The sequence below is a fragment of the Microcaecilia unicolor genome, chromosome 7 (assembly GCF_901765095.1).
Source record: "Microcaecilia unicolor chromosome 7, aMicUni1.1, whole genome shotgun sequence".
Classification (NCBI taxonomy): domain Eukaryota; kingdom Metazoa; phylum Chordata; class Amphibia; order Gymnophiona; family Siphonopidae; genus Microcaecilia; species Microcaecilia unicolor.
The window spans coordinates 278,632,294-278,653,170 of record NC_044037.1 but is presented as its reverse complement, the minus strand read 5'-3'; the positions used below and the strand labels follow the sequence as shown (position 1 = coordinate 278,653,170).

Here is a 20,877-nt window from a genome sequence, read left to right as displayed (position 1 = left end):
CTGACATTACTATTTAAATAGGAATCAATTTGCATAAGGCCAGCCCTGTGGTGAGCGCAAAACATTGCCATGATGCAGGCATTGGTTTGATTCTCAGGACCGGCCAGCAGGAGGTGCTGCAGAGGCAGCATGCGTAATCTCTGGTATGAGGGGGTCTCAGCCACTGCACAACAGAGACACTTAATGGCCACATTCAGGGGTCCTTTTACTAAAGTGCACTGAAAAATGGCCTGCGGTAGTGTAGACATGTGTTTTGGGCGCGCGCAGAATCATTTTTCAGCGTACCTGCAAAAAATGCCTTGCCGAAAATGGGCGTGCGGCAAAATGGATGTTCGCCAATAATGAAATTACTGCAAGAGCCATGTGGTAGCCAGGTGGCAACTCCATTTTGGCACGTGTTGGGCGTGTGTAGACGCTTACGCGGCTTAGTAAAAGGGCCCCTCAGGGTGTGCCAGTTCCTGATAAAAGGCACGGTGAGTGGTCCCTGGCCAAGGATGTTGCTGCGTAACTCTGCAAGACTAGAGGTTGGGGATGATTGCTACAATAAAGCCCTGAGTAATTTTGAGTAAAGTCTTATGATACTGTGGTTCATAGGAGCCAGCTCTGTGAGTGCTCTGGGTTCTTGAGCACCCCCAATACTGAACAAACTCCTTGACTTTGTCCAGGCAGAGTTAATTTCCATTGGGTTTAGCATTCCCAATAATTTTGAAAAGCTGTAGTCCCAGATCAACTGAAAACCCAAAAAGAGCAGGAGGAAGCTGGTAGGATAAAACATACTGGAGAACTTAATCCTGTGATGAGAATTAGATTAAATGGCAAAGAAAATAGAGGAAAATACAACTGTAAAACTTCAGTCCTGCTTTCCTGACCTTAAACATCCTCTTCCTTGCTTTTCATCTTTGGCGTTACTTAACATTCTTGGCATTCCTGAAATGTCCAAGTGGAAGTCAAAGCAAAAGATCTACCTAAACATGTGATCCTCTGGCCACAGCTGGTTGTCCATTTTTGATCATTTTTCATACTCCAAATAAGGTTTTCATCACTCCCATCCCCAACCCTGTGTCAGTAACTGCAGCAAGTTATCAAAGAACAGTGTTCTAAGGCAGCGAACACCAAAGAAAACCAAGATATCAGCGTTACTAAGGTTTGCAGGAATCCCAAGGAAGACACCAGTCCGACAGGTGATAGCTTTCCTTTTCGGCTTTCACATCTTGCACCAAGTCCTCCTGCTCCTTTCAACTCTGCCACCTCCTCCACCAGGCAGTGGCCCCTGGATCTAAATTGGATAGACTATGACTGGAGAACTCTATAGGTGGGATTGAAGGGCAATAAACCACAAAGCATTACTGAACTCTCTCTTTAAAAAAATTTTTCTCCACATAGGATACTATCAACATAGTGTAACAGAGGAAATTCCTTTCAGAAATAAGACATCCTACTCCAGAACATGAATATGCGTGGATCCAGAAGAAAACCCACGCTTGGAGCACTTGACATGTCCTGAAAGTTTGGTATAGACAGGACACCAAGCACACAAGGTATCTGGGAAGGGACATGTGTCATGAGACACACAACCCCCCCCCCCTCCCCAAAGTGACATTATCAGGGGCATTTTAAAAAGGAAGGACGCCCATCTTCCGACACAAATTGGGAGATGGGCGTCCTCTCAGGGTCGCCCAAATCGGCATAATGGAAAGCCGATTTTGGGCATCCTCAACTGCAGTCCATCGCGGGGACGACCAAAATTCACGGGGGGGGGGGGGGTGTCGGCACCGTACCGAAGGCGGGACTGAGGCGGGATTTAGAGATGAGCGCCCTCGGCCAATAATGGAAAAAAGAACGGCGTCCCTGACGAGCATATGGACAACTTTACTTGGTCCATTTTTTTTCAAGACCAAGCCTCGAAAAGGTGCCTGAACTGAACAGATGACCACCGGAGGGAATCGGGGGTGACCTCCCCTTACTCCCCCAGTGGTCACCAACCCCCTCCCACCCCAAAAACAAAATTAAAAAATTTTGTTTTGCCAGCTTCTATGCCAGCCTCAAATGTCATACCTAGCTCCATGACAGCAGTATGCAGGTCCCTGGAGCAGTTTTATTGGGTGCAGTGCACTTCAGGCAGGCGGACCCAGGCCCATCCCCCCCCCACCTGTTACACTTGTGGTGGTAAATGTTTAGTCCTCCAAACCACCCCCAAAACCCACTGTACCCACATGTAGGTGCCCCCCCTTCACCCCTTAGGGCTATGGTAGTGGTGTATAGTTGTGGGGAGTGGGTTTTGGGGGGGGGGGGTTTGGAGGGCTCAGCACCGAAGGTAAGGGAGCTATGCACCTGGGAGCAATTTGAAGTCCACTACAGTGCCCCCTAGGTTGCCCGGTTGGTATCCTGGCATGCGAGGGGGACCAGTGCACTATGAATGGTGACTCCTCTCATGACCAAATAGCTTGGATTTGGTCGTTTCTGAGATGGGCGTCCTAGGTTTCCATTATTGCCAAAAACCGGGGATGACCATCTCAAAAATGACCTAAGGACAACCATCTCTAAGGTCGACCTAAATGTCATGATTTGGGCGTCCCCAACTGTATTATCGAAATGAAAGATGGATGCCCATCTTGTTTCGAATATACAGGTTGCTCTGCCCCTTTACGGGGCCGTCCTGCGAGGACGCTCTCATGACAACTTGGGCGCCCCGTTCAATTATGCCCCTCCACATGTCTACTTTTCCTTGGCTGAGTAGGCTAAAACAATCAGAGGCTTAGCCAGGTGGGGTGCAAGGGGAGCAGTCACTCCCCCAAATGGATTTTGAATGAAATGGCGCCTATGTGGATTGGCCCTTTAGCCTTGCACTGGCGCCTGTTTTACAATAGGTCTGCTCCCCCTGATGGCAAAACCTCGCTACGCTTCTGAAAACAATGCCTCTTACCTTAGGATCAAACCTTGAGACACAGAGTTGAGTATCAAGATAGGGTGTGTCAAGAAACTGGGTACCACTGTCTTCACACTGCAACATTTGTCTCATGTGAAGCTGCTCCCTCCTAGTTCCAGTGAATTTCCATCTCTTATCATAGGATGTGAACTCACTGACTCACACGAAGATGCACATTCTGACCCCACTTTCATCTCCTACATGGTATCCCAAGTTCATTTAAGCTGGTTACATCTTTGGTGACAGATTTCCTGAGCACATTTAAGAAACTGATGAGAAAAGAAGTGAGGTTGGAACTTAGCCATAACACTGAGGGGATTTTAATTCTGGAAAGGCACAGGAAACTGATCACAAATTAAGGCAGCTCTTTTATCAGAGCAGCACCTTCCGGGACAGTGTTACCAGGAGAATATTTATTTTCACATGGGAAAAGGTTCCAGTGCGCTGCAAAGGTGTTTTTCAAAAACAACAGGCTGCCACTCAGAATCCAGCACATGCACTGTTTTCTTCCAAAATATTTCTAACTTATCTTCATGCAATTACTAGTGTGAGAGCACCAATGCCAGAACTGATGCCCTTCAGAGGCAGCCCTATAATGAGGCCAACTCATTAGTGGAGGAGTGGCCTAGTGGTTAGGGTGGTGGACTTTGGTCCTGAGGAACTGAGTTCGATTCCCACTTCAGGCACAGGCAGGTCCTTGTGACTCTGGGCAAGTCACTTAACCCTCCATTGCCCCATGTAAGCCGCATTGAGCCTGCCATGAGTGGGAAAGCGCAGGGTACAAATGTAACAAAAATAAAATAGATACTATTGGAGAGTCTACATGGAATGTTGCTACTATTGGAGATTCTACATGGAATGTTGCTATTCCATTAGCAACATTCCATTTAGAAGCCTGCGCGGCCACATGGGTGATCTGCAAGGGCCGACTTCTACATGGAATGTTGGAATAGCAACATTCCATGTAGAATCTCAAATAGTAGCAACAGTGGAGGGGTGGCCTAGTGGTTAGGGTGGTGGACTTTGGTCCTGGGGAACTGGGTTTGATTCCCACTGCAGGCACCGGCAGCTCCTTGTGACTCTGGCCAAGTCACTTAACCCTCCATTGCCCCATGTAAGCCGCATTGAGCCTGCCACGAGTGGGAAAGCACAGGGTACAAATGTAACAAAAAAAAAAAAACTGAGGCGGAGGCCTCAGGCGGCACTTTAGAGAAAGCAGCATCACAGAACCGATACAAGGTTAAAAAAAAAAAACTGCAAGCAGTCCACCATCTTTCTATTCACCTCATGCCTGCATGCCCATAAGCAGTCCAACATCTTTTCCCCCTCTCTCTCAAACCCCTCCCTCCCCCCCCCTTTCCCAGTTTACCTCCACTTGCTTTGCACAGGTTGCCAAGCTGCGGCAGCGATTCACATTTGATGCCTGCCAGCGACCTCCCAGACTTCTCTCTACACATCCTGCCCTGTCTGACATAACTTCCTGTTTACTCAGGAGCAGGACACAGTAGAGAGAAGTCTGAGAGGCCGGCGGCAGGCAGCGAATGTGAATCGCTGTGAATATCAACCCCTTACGGTTTAAGGAATAGGGGAGGATTCTCATGGCCGGCGAGGTAGTGTAGGAAGAGACCTCTCTTGGAGGGAAACGAGGACTAGCATGAAACAACAGACCCAACAGTCATCTGGGTCTTTGGCTAAGCTGCTGTACAACTAAAATGCACATGAAGGAGAAGACGTCTTTGACTGGATAAGCCAGGAGAGGAGTGAAGGAAGAAGCAAGTCTCTCTGGAACACGAAGGAGCTGGAGGGAGCCCCATCCTGGAAAAGAAGGGGAGGATAGAGGATGTTCTCTGGATCTGTGACAAGAAGGGCCAGAAGCTGCCACAGAACTGCACCCTGTGACCACATCTGAGTTCAGGAAGGAGTCAGAGAGGAGGGGGTTCTCCACCTATAAGGGAGAATCCAAGCGGAACCCAAATAACTATAACCGTTTAATAATGTTATACCCTGTCATCATTTGGTTTTTGTCAATAACCCCTTAAGACCTTCAGTAAAGCCTTGGTTCTGAAAAATATCTGTCCCGGACTAATTTATTGGGAAGGGAAGGTATGGGGTGGGGAGGATTTTGGTGCCAATGGTTTCCTAATTCCTGACCTGGAACCCAAAACAGATTCCCAGAGAGTTAAACCCACAAGCTGGTATTACCTCCACGAAATTGTTCACCTGGTCTGCCATATAGCCAGAAATAGTAGCTGTAATGACCCCCAGCCCGGCAGAGGTGGCACATAGTACCACCAGTACTTTGAGGAAATGTATATTCACACCTCAGTGTGGCCTAACTGCCACTGCAATCTCAGCTCTTCCCTCCATGTACAGCTAGAACAGATTTGGGGCACTGCCCCATAATTTGAGGGGAAAGAAATTTTTTCTTTTTTAAATATCCATTTAAGTCAAACAAGGCAAGGCAGCAGCAAAAAGCCTTTGCCAGGGAGATTCTGGCAATACTCAGCAAGCCATTCATTCCAGCACTTTCCTGTGTCTGTCTATCAATGTTATCATTTTTTTTTAAACACATCTGCAGCAAGTTCCTGCCCCGAATGACTGGGTAGGTAACCTGTGAATACCCTTCTCTTCAGCAGGCTGCTGCACAGACTGGGCTGTGGCTCAAAAGTGATGTCATGCAAAGTCAATGCATTATAATTGGAAAAAGCTGGGCAAAGTAAGCGGGTATAATTGAATAAAGACACACTGCCGAAATCCTCTTTTCACTCTCTTTTTTCATGTGCTCACCAGCTTGTTCCAGATCAAACTGGGATATTGTCACTTATTAGCAAGGGCCGGCATTAGTGGTGGGCAAACAGGGCAGTTGCCCTGGTCCCCTATGCCACTGGGGGCCCCAAACCTGACTAAAAGAGAGACAATCTGCAATCAAGCTTTTGGGCCCCCTCCCTAGCCCTTGGGCCCCACTTGTCTAGCACCGGCCCTGTTAGCGATGGGTGGCAGCTGGCACACTGCAGGTACTTTGTGCCAGAAAGCCTGCAATCGAGGAGGACAAAGGTTGGTGAGATAAGCTGTACGCTATGAGCATACCCTTCCTTTACCCCATCTCACAAACTCAGAGCTGCATCACTTAGAAAATCTAATTCCAGCTCAGCTCTAATAATACGGTGGCTCTCGAAAGATACCGTGCTCAGTGTAGCCTACTGGGTCACCTCACCACAGCAAGCAAACAAAGGAGGGTGAAAATGACCAAAGCGATAAGTCAATGCAAAAGTGCAAGTCCTTTATTTGTGTTTACACCAGCATTTGCTTGAAATCAGCACATCAAAAAACAAAAACAGCAAACGGAGGACTCAACAAAGTCAGTGTTTCGGCCTACACCTTCATCAGGAGTCCAAAGCTTGGGTCAATATAAGAGGAGACTAAACTCGACCTCCTCGGCTGTACATGCATTCAAGGTTACTTTTTTTCAGCCCGTCTCTTATATTGGCCCCAGCCTTGGATTCCTCATGAAGGCATTAGACCGAAACATAGACCGTGTTGAGTCCTCCTTCAAGTGAAGCTTGCTGATTTTTTGATTTCAAGAAAACACTAGTGTAAAATAAAGGTCTTGTGCTTTTATATTGACTCATCGCATTGGTCATTCTCACCCTGCTTTGTTTCCTTGCTTTGACTTTCGTGGAATTGTTTGGTTTTCTGGGTTGTTGTTTTTTTGCTTCACTTCACCACAGACCTGACTTGATCTCCCATCATCTCTTTATCTCCCATGCCACAATGGTGGCAATTCTATAGCTTAGCACCTCAAGTTAGGTGCTTCGATGCTATGCTCTGAGAACCAATTTTATAATACGATCTTGGTTCCAAGGTTCCATTATACAATAGTAGCATAACCAAGCATTGACACGCCTACACTTAGGCACACCCACTTAAGCCAGGTCTATGGATTCTGTAAGTTTGCATGCCTCAGTGCATTATGCATGAGTAATCTATAAGGTGCATGCATGAGTAGGAGGCATGCCCATTTCTTGCTCATACTCTACCCGCTTGTATGCCCCTTGCAGTTACACACTATAACACTTACATGCTCCCTTATAGCAATGGTTCTTAATTTATTTGTTACATTTGTATCACACATTTTCCCCACCTATTTGCAGACTCAATGTGGCTTATGTAGTACAGTTAACGGCGTTAGCCGATTCTGGTCTGAAACAAATACAAGGTATGAACAATACAAGGTGATCTTGTGGTAGAATGAGGTACATGTATGGTAGGTTCAATTGGCGGGAACTTAAAGAGGGAGAGGAAGAGTCAGGTAATGTCCATATCGGTCTTTGGTTACATTGTGTCGCAGATATCCAGGTATTTTTATGTTGGGTCAGTGGGGTATGCTCTTCCGAACAGGTCTGTCTTTAGTGCTTTCCGGAAATTTAGATGGTCGAACGTAGTTTTTACTGCTTTTGGTAGTGCGTTCCATAGTTGTGCACTTAAGTAGGAAAAGCTGGATGCATAGGTGGATTTGTATTTGAGTCCTTTGCTGCTTAACCAGTCCTCGGGGCACACCCTGCCAGTCATGTTTTCAGGATACCCACAAAGAATATGGAGGAGATAGATTTGCATACAACGGAGGCAGTGCAAGCAAATCTATCTCATGCACACTTACTCTGGAGATCCTGAAAATCCAACTGTCTGGGTGTGCTTTGAAGACTGGGTTCAGAGCCACTGCTTTATAGAATGGCATTTAGTACAGGCCTTCTCAACCCAATCCTCATGGCACACCAAGTCTTATTGGCTTTTCAGGATATCCACAATGAATATGCACAAGATATTTGCATGCCAAACTCTCTTATGCATATTCATTATGGATATCCTGAAAGCCCAATGGAACTTGGTGTGCCCTGAGGACTGGGTTGAGAAGCCCTGATTTAGTACATTTGCTTGCATAAGTGCACAAGCAAGACACACATAACTGCACACGCCCAGATCTAGAATTGCCCTTAACTTTTTTTTTTTGTTACATTTGTACCCCACACTTTCCCACTCATGGCAGGCTCAATGCGGCTTACATGGGGCAATGGAAGGTTAAGTGACTTGCCCAGAGTCACAAGGAGCTGCCTGTGCCTGAAGTGGGAATCGAACTCAGTTTCTCAGTTCCCCAGGACCAAAGTCCACCACCCTAACCACTAGGCCACTCCTCCACTGTTGCTAATGGAATGTTGCTATTCCAACATTCCATGTAGAAGTCGGCCCTTGCAGATCACCAATGTGGCCGCGCAGGCTTCTACATGGAATGTTGCTAGTGGAATAGCAACATTCCATGTAGAATCTCTAATAGTAGCAACATTACATGTAGAATCTCCAATAGTATCTATTTTTTTTTTTGTTACATTTGTACCCCACACTTTCCCACTCATGGCAGGCTCAATGCGGCTTACATGGGGCAATGGAGGGTTAAGTGACTTGCCCAGAGTCACAAGGAGCTGCCTGTGCCGGGAATCGAACTCAGTTCCTCAGTTCCCCAGGACCAAAGTCCACCACCCTAACCACTAGGCCACTCCAACTCTATTGCATTTGTCCCAAGCACATGAATCCGATCTCTGCTCTAGCAGTTGAGCAAACAAAACCATCAAGGACCCCTTTCTGGCTCTTATCAGTTCCCTTCCAAGTGCAGAGATGCCAAGGGTGAATCATCTCAAAGAAGGAGATTCGCCATGCCAAGGAGTGAGATTGAAGGTCAAAGAGTGAGATTTTTCAGATGGTACATCCAAGGTATAAAACCTAGACTGATTTAAGTGTAGTATTGCTTTGCAAATGAATCAAGGCAGCAGTAAATGGATATTGGCTTTTCTTTGGAGTCACTGGAAGAATACAAAGTAGGGAGCAACATGGGTGAATTGTTTGGGCTGAAAATTGTCTTCCACCCAGTAGTTAAAATTATGTACAATCAGTTTCCGAGCACACGAACTTGCAATAAAGGGAAAAGGGACAGGGCAAGAGGAAGCAGTAGGCAAGAAGGTGTGCTCAGATTTCTTCTTACTATCTGGACCTCTTGCTTTACTTCTCTAAGGCTTCTCTTTCATGAAAGCAGTGATCAAGATCAGGGCACAGGTACTGAAGCTGTGAGGAGTGAGAAATAGGGCTCAAAGAGTGTGAGAGTGAAAAAAAAAAACCTTCCAAATGAGTGTAACACACTCCTAATGAATGAGACTTGGCATTTCTGCAAATGTAAATGTTTAAAATCTCCTTATGATTAGCTAATGTAACCAATATGAATTTTTTTTTTTTTACCTGGCCCACGGGAGCTGTAGGGAGGCTGTTTTGTCCGGGGACGGCAATGTCACTCACAAATATATTGAACAGAATCGGCCTCAGCACTGATCCCTGAGGCACTCCACTACTCACCTTTCCCGCATCTGCGTGAATTCCATTAACCACCAGCCTCTGGCATCTGTCCGTCAACCAGTTCCTAATCCAGTTCACCACGTTGGGTCCTATCTTCAGCCTGTCAAGTTTATTCAAGAGCCTCCTGTGAGGAACCGTGTCAAAAACATTGCTGAAATCTAAGTAAATTACATCTATAGCACATCCTTGATTCAATTCTCTGGTCACCCAGTCAAAGAATTCAATGAGATTCGTTTGGCACGATTTACCTTTGGTAAAACCACGTTGTGTCGGATCTTGCAACTTATTGGCTTCCAAGAAATTCACCATCCTTTCCTTCAGCATCGCTTCCATTACTTTTCCAATAACCGAAGTGAGGCTTACCGGCCTGTAGTTTCCAGCTTCTTCACTATCACCACTTTTATGAAGAGGGACCACATCTGCTCTTCTCCAATCCCACAGAACCTCTCCTGTCTCCAAGGATTTATGAAGCAAATCTTAAGAGGACCTGCCACAATCTCTCTGAGCTCCTTCAATATCCTGGGCTGGATCCCGTCCGGTCTCATGGCTTTGCCACCTTTAGATTTTCAAGTTGTTCATACACACTCTCTTCTGTGAACAGTGCTATATCCGCTCCATTCTCATATGTACTATTGCCAGTCAATCGTGGTCCTTCTCCAGGATTTGTTTTCAGTGAAAACAGAACGAAAGTATTTGTTTAGCAAATTTGCTTTTTCTTCATCATTATCCACATAGCGGTTCGTAGCATCTTTCAGTCTCACAATTCCATTTTTAGTCTTCCTCCTTTCACTAATATACCTGAAGAAATTTTTGTCGCCCCTCCTTACATTTCTAGCCATTTGCTCTTCCACTTTCACCAGACGTATCTCTTTCTTGGCTTCTTTCGGTTTCATCCGGTATTCCTCTCCATGTTCCTCTTCTTGAGTTTTTCTGTATTTCATGAACGCCAACTCTTTAGCCTTTATTTTCTCAGCCACTTGCTTGGAGAACCATATTGGTTTCCTTTTCTCTTGCTTTTATTTACTCTCCTTACATAAAGGTTTGTGGCCATATTTATAGCTTCTTTCAGCCTGGACCACTGTCCTTCCACTTCTCGTATGTCCTCCCAGCCCATCAGTTCCTTCCGCAGGTATTCCCCCATTTTGCTAAAGTCAGCATGCTTGAAATCCAGGACTTTGAGTTTTGAGTGGCTGCCCTCCACTTCAGCTGTTATATCAAACCAAACTGTTTGATGGTCACTGCTGCCCAGCTGGGCACCCAATCGGACATTTTACACACTATCCCCATTTGTGAGCACCAGATCCAACGTCGCTCCCTCTCTCGTGGGTTCTGTCACCATTTGTCTGAGCAGCACTTTGAAAAGCATCCATGATCTCTCTACTTCTTTCCGATTCTGCAGATGGAAATTCCAATCTACATCTGGCAGATTGAAATCTCCCAGCAACAGCACCTCTCTTTTCTTTCCCAACTTTTGGATATCTGTAATCAGATCTTTATCTAGTTCCTCCGATTGTGTCGGAGGTCTGTAGACAACACCTATGTGGACAAAGGTTTTATCATCTCTTTTTAAGGTGATCCATATCACTTCTTCCTTTTCCCAGGCCCCTGTCATTTCAGTCGCTGAGATATCATTTCTCACATACAGAGCTACTCCTCCACCTTTACGACCACCTCTATCCTTCCTAAATAGATTATAGACTGGTACATTTGCATCTCATTCATGGGAATTATTGAGCCATGTCTCTTTGATTGCAACAACGTCTAAGTCTGCCTCTAACATCAGGGTTTGCAGGTCATAAACTTTATTGCTTAGACTGCGAGCATTTGTGGTCATCCCTTTCCATTGACATTTCAGTGGCATTTTTATCTTCTGTTCAGTTTTTTGTTTAGTCTCAAGTTATTGTTTGTACCAAAGGTTTTAACCCCTCCTCCAGCTGCTGAAAAGTTCTCTGTACTGCAAGTGGGGTATTAGTGGACAAGCCATTTGCTCCCAGGTGGATAACAACATCAGTGTTTGACTCCTTAGTTTCCTCTCTGATTATAGAGATTATTTGCTTGGTACTCCTGGTAGCAGATTCTGTAGATTCGGTAGATTGTGTGCATTTAATCATTTCACCCCCTGTTGTCTTCTGACTGTGTATGTAAATTATCCCCCCACAAAATCCATGATCAGATTATAGAATTCTAGCACCTATGTGAATGTGCTAGCTGGGTGCTAAGCAATATAGTTTATTAAAATTTGCTAAATCCACCTTTATCACTAAAGCAAGTCAAGGCAAAGTACATTGTAATCATATAGGATGCTATAATCTTAGCATACAACTTGCATAGCGTAATTCTAAAGAGGCATTCACATAGGTAGGGCATGAACAGGACATGGGCATCTCCCACAATTGACAACTGCCATAGACATGGCATAAATGGGCAACTAACACTAGTATTCTGTAACAGAATCTGGGCACCCAGATGCCAAATCAGGATTTATGCTTAGCATTTGAGCATCTAATTTTTGGTGCATTTTATAGAACTGTCCCTGTGGTCTCAGCTTTCTTTCCTAAAATCATCTGATCTGCTTCAGGTCCTGGATTCAGTGAATTCTATATTTTGTCCTGAGGGTGAATGTTCTCCTTCTGTCTTGAAAGCTATGAAAGAAGATATTGCTCTTTACTGACAGATTTGGTGAATCCTCTCTCCAATCAAGACATGTTCCATCCTACAGTGTGTTCTATTCTCAAGAAAGGAGATGTTGATAAAAATGATCCAGTACATTTTTGTCCGATTTCTTCCTTACTCTTTCTAACTAAGATATTGGAGAAGACTGTGTTACATCAATTTGGATCTTAATTGTATCTTGGATTATCATCAATATGGCTTTAGAAAATCTCATAGCACAGAAACCTCCTCGTTATATATGGATGATGTTATTTGTCTTGGGTTTGGTCAGGCTGAGAAGTTTGTATTAGTTGCCTTAAGACATCACTGCTGCTTTTGATACACTGAGTCATGACATTTTACCTGGTAGATTGGCTGCCCCTAGATTAGGTGGAACTGTTCTTGAATGCTTGTGCTCTTAGCTGACTGGTAGAACCCAGAGGACAGTCATGGGTGAGTCTTCTACAGAGCCTTATACCCTGAGTAGATGGGTACTTCAAGGATCTACTCTTTCCACTACACTTTTTAATAAATACATACATATAAATAGATAGCTTGACATACATTATAGATTATAGACAAATGTACAATTTGTATTTTATTTTAAAGGACAGCTTAGACCATGCTATATCTGGAGCAAAGTCCTATTTGCAAAAACAAGTCAGTGCCTTCAAATTTCTTGGCAATAAAACTAGCCAAGATAGAAATTCTTGTATGTAGGACATCTCTACCAGATTTACTGTCTTTTCTTGAGGTTGACCAAATCACTATACCAATTCAATCTAAGAGTATACGTTTGGGTGTTATCGGCATTCTTTCCTTGCTTTGAAACCATTCTTTAAGTACTCGGTCTCAACATCCTATTTTAGGCTTAGATTATGCAGGAAGTTAAGAATGATCCTTGAACCAACAGATTTTAGAACTGTTCTTCAAGAACTAATTCTGTTGAGGTTGGATTATTATAAGTCATTGATTTTAGGTTTGTCCTTGAATATATTTAAGGTATTACAGGCTACTCTCTGCAGCCCGAGTATTGACTGGTGGTCATTGTCTCTGCACATTAGACTTTCCCTCATTAAACTAGTAATCAGCATATTCACATGTTAGGTTTAAGGTGATCTGTTGCCCTACATCTCTGAGGTTGTACATGTCCTGCAGAGTGCTATGTTCAGAAGGTACTAAGTTTTTACAATTGCATGCTGCACAAAACATATTGGCTAGCACCGACACACAATCAAAAATAATAGATTTGCTGGGTCATTTGAAGAGAATAAATTGGCAGCAGGGATCAGATGGATGGCGAATTCTTGTGGCTTTAGGAAACAGGGGTAGATTGATCAAGTTATAAGGTAAATATCTTTGTTTTTCTATTATTATTATTATTATTATTATTAGTTGTGTTTATTGTAATCATTTGTTTTATTTTGATTTTATGTATGTACCTTTGTACCCCACCAGGAATGGAGGATGGTTTGGGGCTATTAAATATTTTCAAATAAATAAATATTACCAACTAATTTCCATGCTGTGTCAAATGTAAGATACCATTTGTCTCTATAAAAGTTGGTTTCTGTTCCATCCCTGGAGTGGTCGATTGGTTGATGGCAGGCAGACAAACATAGTCTGTCCATTGCTCCCACTATTGCCCTTAGCATCTTTATGGCTCAACAGTACATCAGTGCCCTATAAATCAATCCATTCCCGCTATATTTGCTGCTCCAGGCAGCTGAAATGGTCTGACTTTCCCAGCTACTGTGAGTCAGGGCATCCAGTAGTCATGGCTCAACCTAGGCCAGCCATTGCCACTACTGGAGCAACAAGACCTACAGCAGACTGTCTATTGAACTGCAGGTTCAGCTGGAGTAAAGCCAGATACAATGCTGGGAGCACTGCAAGAATGGATGAACTACACTAGCAAGGCATACAATAGACCCTAATAGCAGACCACAGAATCAGCCACTCTGAAAACAGAAGCAGGGGGTGGGAGTGGGGAGCAGAGACACAGAGGATATGGTGGGGTCCAGCTTGGAAGGAAGCAATGAAAGCAAGAGTGTGGACATTCCACTTCGGACATTCTGCAGCTCACGTTCCAAAGCACTGTCATAACAGGGTCAAGTAGATAATGGGGCTTATGTGCCACCTAGTGGCACTGCATATTACTCAAAAAGAAACCCAATTTTAATTGCAATTAATGGGGCCCTTTTACTAAGCCATGTGTCCATGCGTGCCTAACGCACACCAAAATGGAGTTTCCACCTGGCTACTGCGGTAATTTCATTTTTGGCACGCGTCTGATACGCGTGTTCAAAAAATAAATTTTATTTCCGAATGCGCACCAAGTGGCATTTGATATGTGTAGGTCATTAGCGCTAGGCCAATGGCTGGCAGTAAGGTCTCAGACCCAAAATGGACACACGGCAATTTTACCGCACGTACATTTTTGGCAAAAAGTTTAAAAAGGCATTTTTTTACAGGTGTGCTGAAAAATGATTCTGCCCAAAACACTACCGCAGGCCATTTTTCAGTGCGCCTTTGTAAAAGGGCTCCTATGAGTGTAATATGCATTTATGGTTAATACTTAATTTAAAATATAGTACTACTAGTAAAAAAGGCCCGTTTCTGAGACCAATGAAACGGGCGCTAGCAAGGTTTTCATCATAGTGTGTATGTTTGAGAGAGAGTGTGTGTGATAGTGACTGTGCGAGAGAGAGAGAGTGAATGTGCGAGTGTGTGTGTGTGTGACAGAGTGAGGTTGTCTGTGTGAGAGTGTGTTGGCTGGCTGGCTGGCTGGTTGTTTGGTTGGTTGGTTGGGTGGCTGGCTGGCTGTCTCCCTCCGACGTTCAGGCTGGCCGCCTGTCTGCCTGCAGGACGCGAGGGCAGGGCAAACACTCATGGGCAAACTTTGATCTACATCAGCACAGATTTAGAATGTTGGGACTTATGGAGGCTTCATTAGAATGTTGGAGGTGCGTTTTATATATAGAGATTATTTCTACAGTGTGCAATATCAGACTATACAGATATTTCCTATATCCTCTCCATGCAAGAACCTTCTTGGCTTAGTATTTTAAAAACATTTAGAAGAATCAAGTAACTGCAGCAATTGGAACATTTTTTTGCAATAGTTTAAGTCATGCCTTCAGGACTACATCAACCACTGCATTATTTAATAAATGGTTTTTTTAAGCATTTGACATTGTTCACATTCTTCTCAATATTCAAAATCATGAGACACAGACTGGAAGGCCTGCTCTTATTTACGAAGATTATGGCGCTCTATCCCACAAGAACTCAAATTTTATAAAGAAAATATCCTTGTGCCAAAGTTATGTAAAGCATCAACTTTTCCGAAGAGCTATGAGCGACCCTTTGCTTACTACCGCTAGAACTGAAATCTATTAAACTAATCTGCTTTCATTTATTCATTATTTCAATTTATGAATCACCAACTCAATCCTTATGCCCCAGACCAGGCGCCCTTGGAAACCTTTTGAGGATGGGCTTCCTGGCATTACAGACCAGTGCAATGCACCTCTCTGGAGTCTACCATGACTGTGGCTGCTACTGCCATGGTAAGAACATTGGAACCACAGTCCTTTTTCAGGGCTCAAGTCAGAAGCAGAGCCATGGAGCCCCCCCAAACTTGGGTCTGCAGCTTGTGTCAAGAGGACCCAAAGGAGAGTTTTACAAGTGGGCAACAGTGACAGACAGAATTGATCTGTGGGCCCCCTGCAATGCAGGGCTTGGAACGACTGCCATTTTTGTCCATAAGTAAAAGTGGCCTCGATCCAGACAGTTTGCAATACATAAGAAACAGTAAATCAGACAAACTATTAGGTTATTTGACGTGGAGGGGCATAATCGAATGGCGCCGGCCATCTATATCGCCGGCGCCGCAAAGAGCAGTCCCGAACCGTATTATCGAAAAAGGTGGCCGGCCATCTTTTGTTTCGATAATACGGTTGGGGCCAGCCAAATGTCAGAGATGGCCGGGTTTGAGATGGCTGGCATCGGTTTTCGCCGATAATGGAAACTAATGCCGGCGATCTCAAACCTGGCCAAATCCAAGGCATTTGGTCATGGGAGGAGCCGGCATTTGTAGTGCACTGGTCCCCCTGACATGCCAGGACACCAACCGGGCACCCTAGGAGGCATTGGAGTGGACTTCAAAAATAGCTCCCAGGTGCATAGCTCCCTTACCTTGGGTGCTGAGCCCCCCCAAATCCCACTCCCCACAACTGTACACCACTACCATAGCCCTCAGGGATGAAGGGGACACCTACATGTGAGTACAGTGGGTTTTGGGGGGGGGGGGGGGGGGTTTGGAGGGCTTAACATTTACCACCACAAGTGTAACAGGTAGGGGGGGTTGGGCCTGGTTCCACCTGCCTGAAGTGCACTGCACCCACTAAAAACTGCTCCAGGGACCTGCATACTGCTGACAGGGAGCTGGGTATGACATTTCAGGCTGGCATAGAGGCTGGCAAAAAATATATATATTTTTTTTGGGTGGGAGGCGGTTGGTGACCACTGGGGGAGTAAGGGGAGGTCATCCCCGATTCCCTCTGGTGGTCATTTGGTCAGTTGGGGCACCTTTTTGAAGTTTGGTCCAGAAAAAAAAGGGACCAAGTGAAGCCGTCGAAATGCTCGTCAGGGCCAGCTTTCTTTTTTCCATTATCGGGCAAAGCCGGCCATCTCGTGACCACACCCCGTCCCGCCTTCGCTACCCTACTGACACGCCCCCTTGAAGTTTGGCCGGCTCCGCGATGGAAAGCAGTTGGCGCCAGCCAAAATCGGCTTTCGATTATACCAATTTGGCTGGGTTCAGGAGATCACCGGCTATCTCCCGATTTGTGTCGGAAGATGGACGGCGATCTCCTTCGAAAATAAGCTGGCTAGTTACATAGCCTTGTAAAATAAGGATTTCTTTTCAAACTCATTTGGTAGCTGGTCCTTATATTTTGAGCTTATCCACTGGTGAACTTCCAAAACTGTTTAAGAATAAGAATTATTGAATATCTATCTTATTTTGCAGAGATGTTCTGGCTAGTTAATCTTCTATGAATGCTGGTTTTAAAATCTATGTTAAGCTGCAACGTCTGGGAGTAGGCGGGTGGGTGCACCACCTCACCTACCCACCCATAGTCTGCTATTAGAGATAGACATGGGGAAAGTCATTGCTTGTCCCTGGGATCAGTAGCATGAATCTTGCTACTATTTGGGATTTTGTCAGGTACTTGTGACCTGAATTGGCCACTGCTGGAAGCAGGATACTGTGCTAGACGGACCATTGATCTCCCACATAACTCCCAGCTCCTCACCAACTCCACCCTCAGAATGCCTCCTCCTGCCCAGACTTAAGATGGCCACTTAGTGGCAATATTCAGAGGCACTGTCCAGTTAAGTGCCACAAACATCAACAGCCAGCAGGGGGCTGGAGCCTATCTTGGTAGCTTAAATCAGTTTGAATATCGGGCCAAGTATTTTAGTGTTGTTTCCCCAAAATGCAGTCATGTGCGCAATCCAGAAAAACCATCTAATGGTGTCAGACACGAACATGATCATAGAATTTATGGGTAAATGTGCTCATGAAAGTCTTTTACCTGGATCCAAGTGCGTGAAAGACCCGACAACAAAATCCAGCGTGGAGATGAATAGGAGCAACAGCAGCAGCAGTTGGAGTCGAATTATCCATTTAACGCCTGCAAGGTTAATTCCCAGTAAGCCCAACAGCACCACAAGAGAAATGCCTCTCACTGCCCAGATATTACTCAGGTTCAGCAGGTCAGAGATGGACTCGGCAAAGCCCGTGATGTACATTGCACCTGCAACACACTGACAGCATTCTTCAAGTCAGCAACTCAAAAGCTTTTATTACTAAATGAGAAAAGCTGAATTACTGTTAAATCTGCTGCAACCGTGAGGAAAAAGGGGCGATCTTCAAAGGAATTTGCCTAGGTAACTAAGGAGTACTTTCTCTGAACTGAAAACTGACCCACCCCATCACAATACATGCACTTCTCCTGCAGTGAAAAGGGACAGGACTAGGGACCCGATGCTCAAAGGCAGCCATAAAATATGACTGCCTCAGTAAAATTTTAGTGACTCACAAAGAGCGAGCAATGCACAAAGGGGTCGCATGCAAATGAGCTGCACGGATCCCTCTTTGTGCATCGCTCGCTGTTTGCGAATCCGAGCTGTCTTTCTATGTCTCTGTTACACCACTATCTTGTATTTCTAATGTCTGATAATGTCTTCTGTTATACCACTATCCTGTATTTCATGACCATGTAACTCAAAATCCTTCTGTAAAACCAAATGTATATCCTCTTCTCATTTTCAGTATTCTTGATATATTGTAAGCCACATTGAGCCTGCAAAGAGGTGGGAAAACGCGGGATACAAATGCAATAAATAATTTGACACTGCTGTCACATGCATATGACAGCTCTGATGCACCGAGCCCAATTTTTTTTTTTTTTTACATTTTCTGTGGTGGTCCAGTGCCGCACCCCCCCCCCCCCCCCAGGCTCTCTCCTCGGCTATTGCCAGCTCTGCAATTTCGGGGGGGGGGGGGGGGAACGCAGAGGTGGACCAGGGAGAGAGCCTGTTGTTAAACATTTACCAGCACACCACTGGTTGTGGACCTCAAGGACGGGATTTGAGGGCACCTGGTCTAAGAGGAAAAGTAATATTACAGCACAAGTGATACAGCAAGGTCCAGCAGAGACAGAGGGTGAGGGAAAAAGAAAAGAATAGGGAGGAGAGAAAGGAAAGAGAAGGGAGAAGGTGCAGAGAATGAACACTGCACTTGGGTCTTTATCCCACAGCACCTTCAGGTGATAGGCTGAACTTCTATTTCTAGACAGTAAAAGATTCTCACACATCAAGCAGTGTTAATTAAGCTGTTTTCATGCAGGGTGCCTATTAATCTATTTAATACTATCACTGCCGTTTTTGATTGCAGACAGAAAATACTTTATAGCAGCTCTTTCTTTTTGTTGTCAAAAATATATTCTGAGGCATCCTAGAGGGACACAGGCAGCCCACCGGAACCGCAATGTATAATTGGGCAAGGGTTGGAATTTGGATCACAAACCAGGTGCTGGGTTCTTAGGCCAGCCAAGGAAGACCTGGAAAGATGTGCCTACATGCAAAAAAAATTCTAGCAGTTTCTCTTCTTTTTCATGACATTTTCCTAATTTTTTTTTTTTTTTTGGAATGGGGGAGAAGGGTCAGTTAGTGTCACACATTCATTTTAATAGGGAATTTTTAGGTCATACCAAATTAAGGCATGCTGAATCAACTAATACACGTTAAATGAATTTAGTGTGCACTAAAGTTTTTTTTAAAGAGCACTGACACACATTAACAAATGCTCAGCTCTATTGGCTGCATACTTTCCTTTCTTAGGGGCCCTTTTTTTAATTTATTTTTTATTTTTGTTACATTTGTACCCCACGCTTTCCCACTCATGGCAGGCTCAATGCGGCTTACATGGGGCAATGGAGGGTTAAGTGACTTGCCCAGAGTCACAAGGAGCTGCCTGTGCCTGAAGTGGGAATCGAACTCAGTTCCTCAGGACCAAAAGCCACCACCCTAGTCCACCACCCTAACCACTAGGCCACTCCTCCACTGTTGCTACTATTTGAGATTCTACATGGAATGTTGCTACTATTGGACATTCTACATGGAATGTTGCTATTCCACTAGCAACATTCCATGTAGAAGGCTGCGCGGCCACACTGGTGATCTGCAAGGGCCGACTTCTACATGGAATGTTGCTAGTGGAATAGCAAAATTCCATGTAGAATGTCCAATAGTAGCAACATTCCATGTAGAATCTCCAATAGTATCTATTTTATTTTTGTTACATTTGTACCCCGCACTTTCCCACTCATGGCAGGCTCAATGCGGCTTACATGGGGCAATGGAGGGTTAAGTGACTTGCCCAGAGTCACAAGGAGCTGCCTGTGCCTGAAGTAGGAATTGAACTCAGTTCCTCAGTTCCAAAGTCCACCACCCTAACCACTAGGTCAACTCCTCAACTTTTTCCTGAAGTGCGGTGAAATCTGGGATTATCCTGCACACTAAGCCCCAGTTGTGTACCTAGGTTATCTGCCACCTGGGGCGGGTCACCACTATGCCCCCCCCCTCATCGGCACATCACTCCCTCCCCCCGATGCGCATCATCCTCACCACCTGGGGGCGCATGGAGCAGTCACATGGCTGTCAGCTCTGAAAGTGCCCTGCCCTGGAATAGTAACGTGAGAGGGGACAGGGAACCAGCGTACAACTGCTCCATGCACCCCCTTGCTGCCTGCACCCGGGGTGGACAGCCCCCACCGTCCCACCCTTGGTACACCAGAGCTAAGCTCAGACACACTGCAGCACTTAAGGGGGGAAATTTTTAAATATTTTAATGCAGGTCATGCACCATTTAGGAGGTGCCAGATGCTCCCACACTAACTCTGCTTTATGCAGTTAGGTTGCACTAACCATAACACGCTAGCTGGATAAACACAGGAATACCCACTCTCTACACATGACAAACCCCCTCCAAAAAACATAAAAAAAAAAGTAACACACAGGTTACCATGCACTAACAGGAAAAAACCAACAAAATGCTTTAACGCATTTTGCTGTAACTTGTTCTCGCACATTAACCCAGCGTTGAGAGCTTAGCGTCCTTTAGTACAAGTGGATAAAGTCTGACGAGCTGCCTCAAGAGGCTCATCTCTGTTTTTCTTATCTTCTGGCACCACGACCCACCCTTATTTAGCACATGTTGCCCACCATGCTCAAGTGAAACTACCACACCCTGCTCACTGTTCCGGAGGTACAAATGGATAAAATCCCATACGGCAGCTCGTTCTCAGTGGGCACATTCAGAGCTCCATCTG

At 45.1% G+C, this 20,877-nt stretch overlaps 1 protein-coding gene across 3 annotated transcripts in view; it reads right to left on the bottom strand.

The window, feature by feature from the left end:
- The window catches only part of SLC12A8 (solute carrier family 12 member 8), a 165,509-nt gene that overhangs the window by 106,712 nt on the left and 37,920 nt on the right, over positions 1-20,877 (bottom strand). For all 3 annotated transcript variants that reach the window (XM_030210542.1, XM_030210543.1, XM_030210544.1), the window contains exon 5: positions 17,578-17,809. In XM_030210542.1, the coding sequence (XP_030066402.1) occupies positions 17,578-17,809 (232 nt within the window). The remainder of the gene's footprint in view (positions 1-17,577; positions 17,810-20,877) is intronic.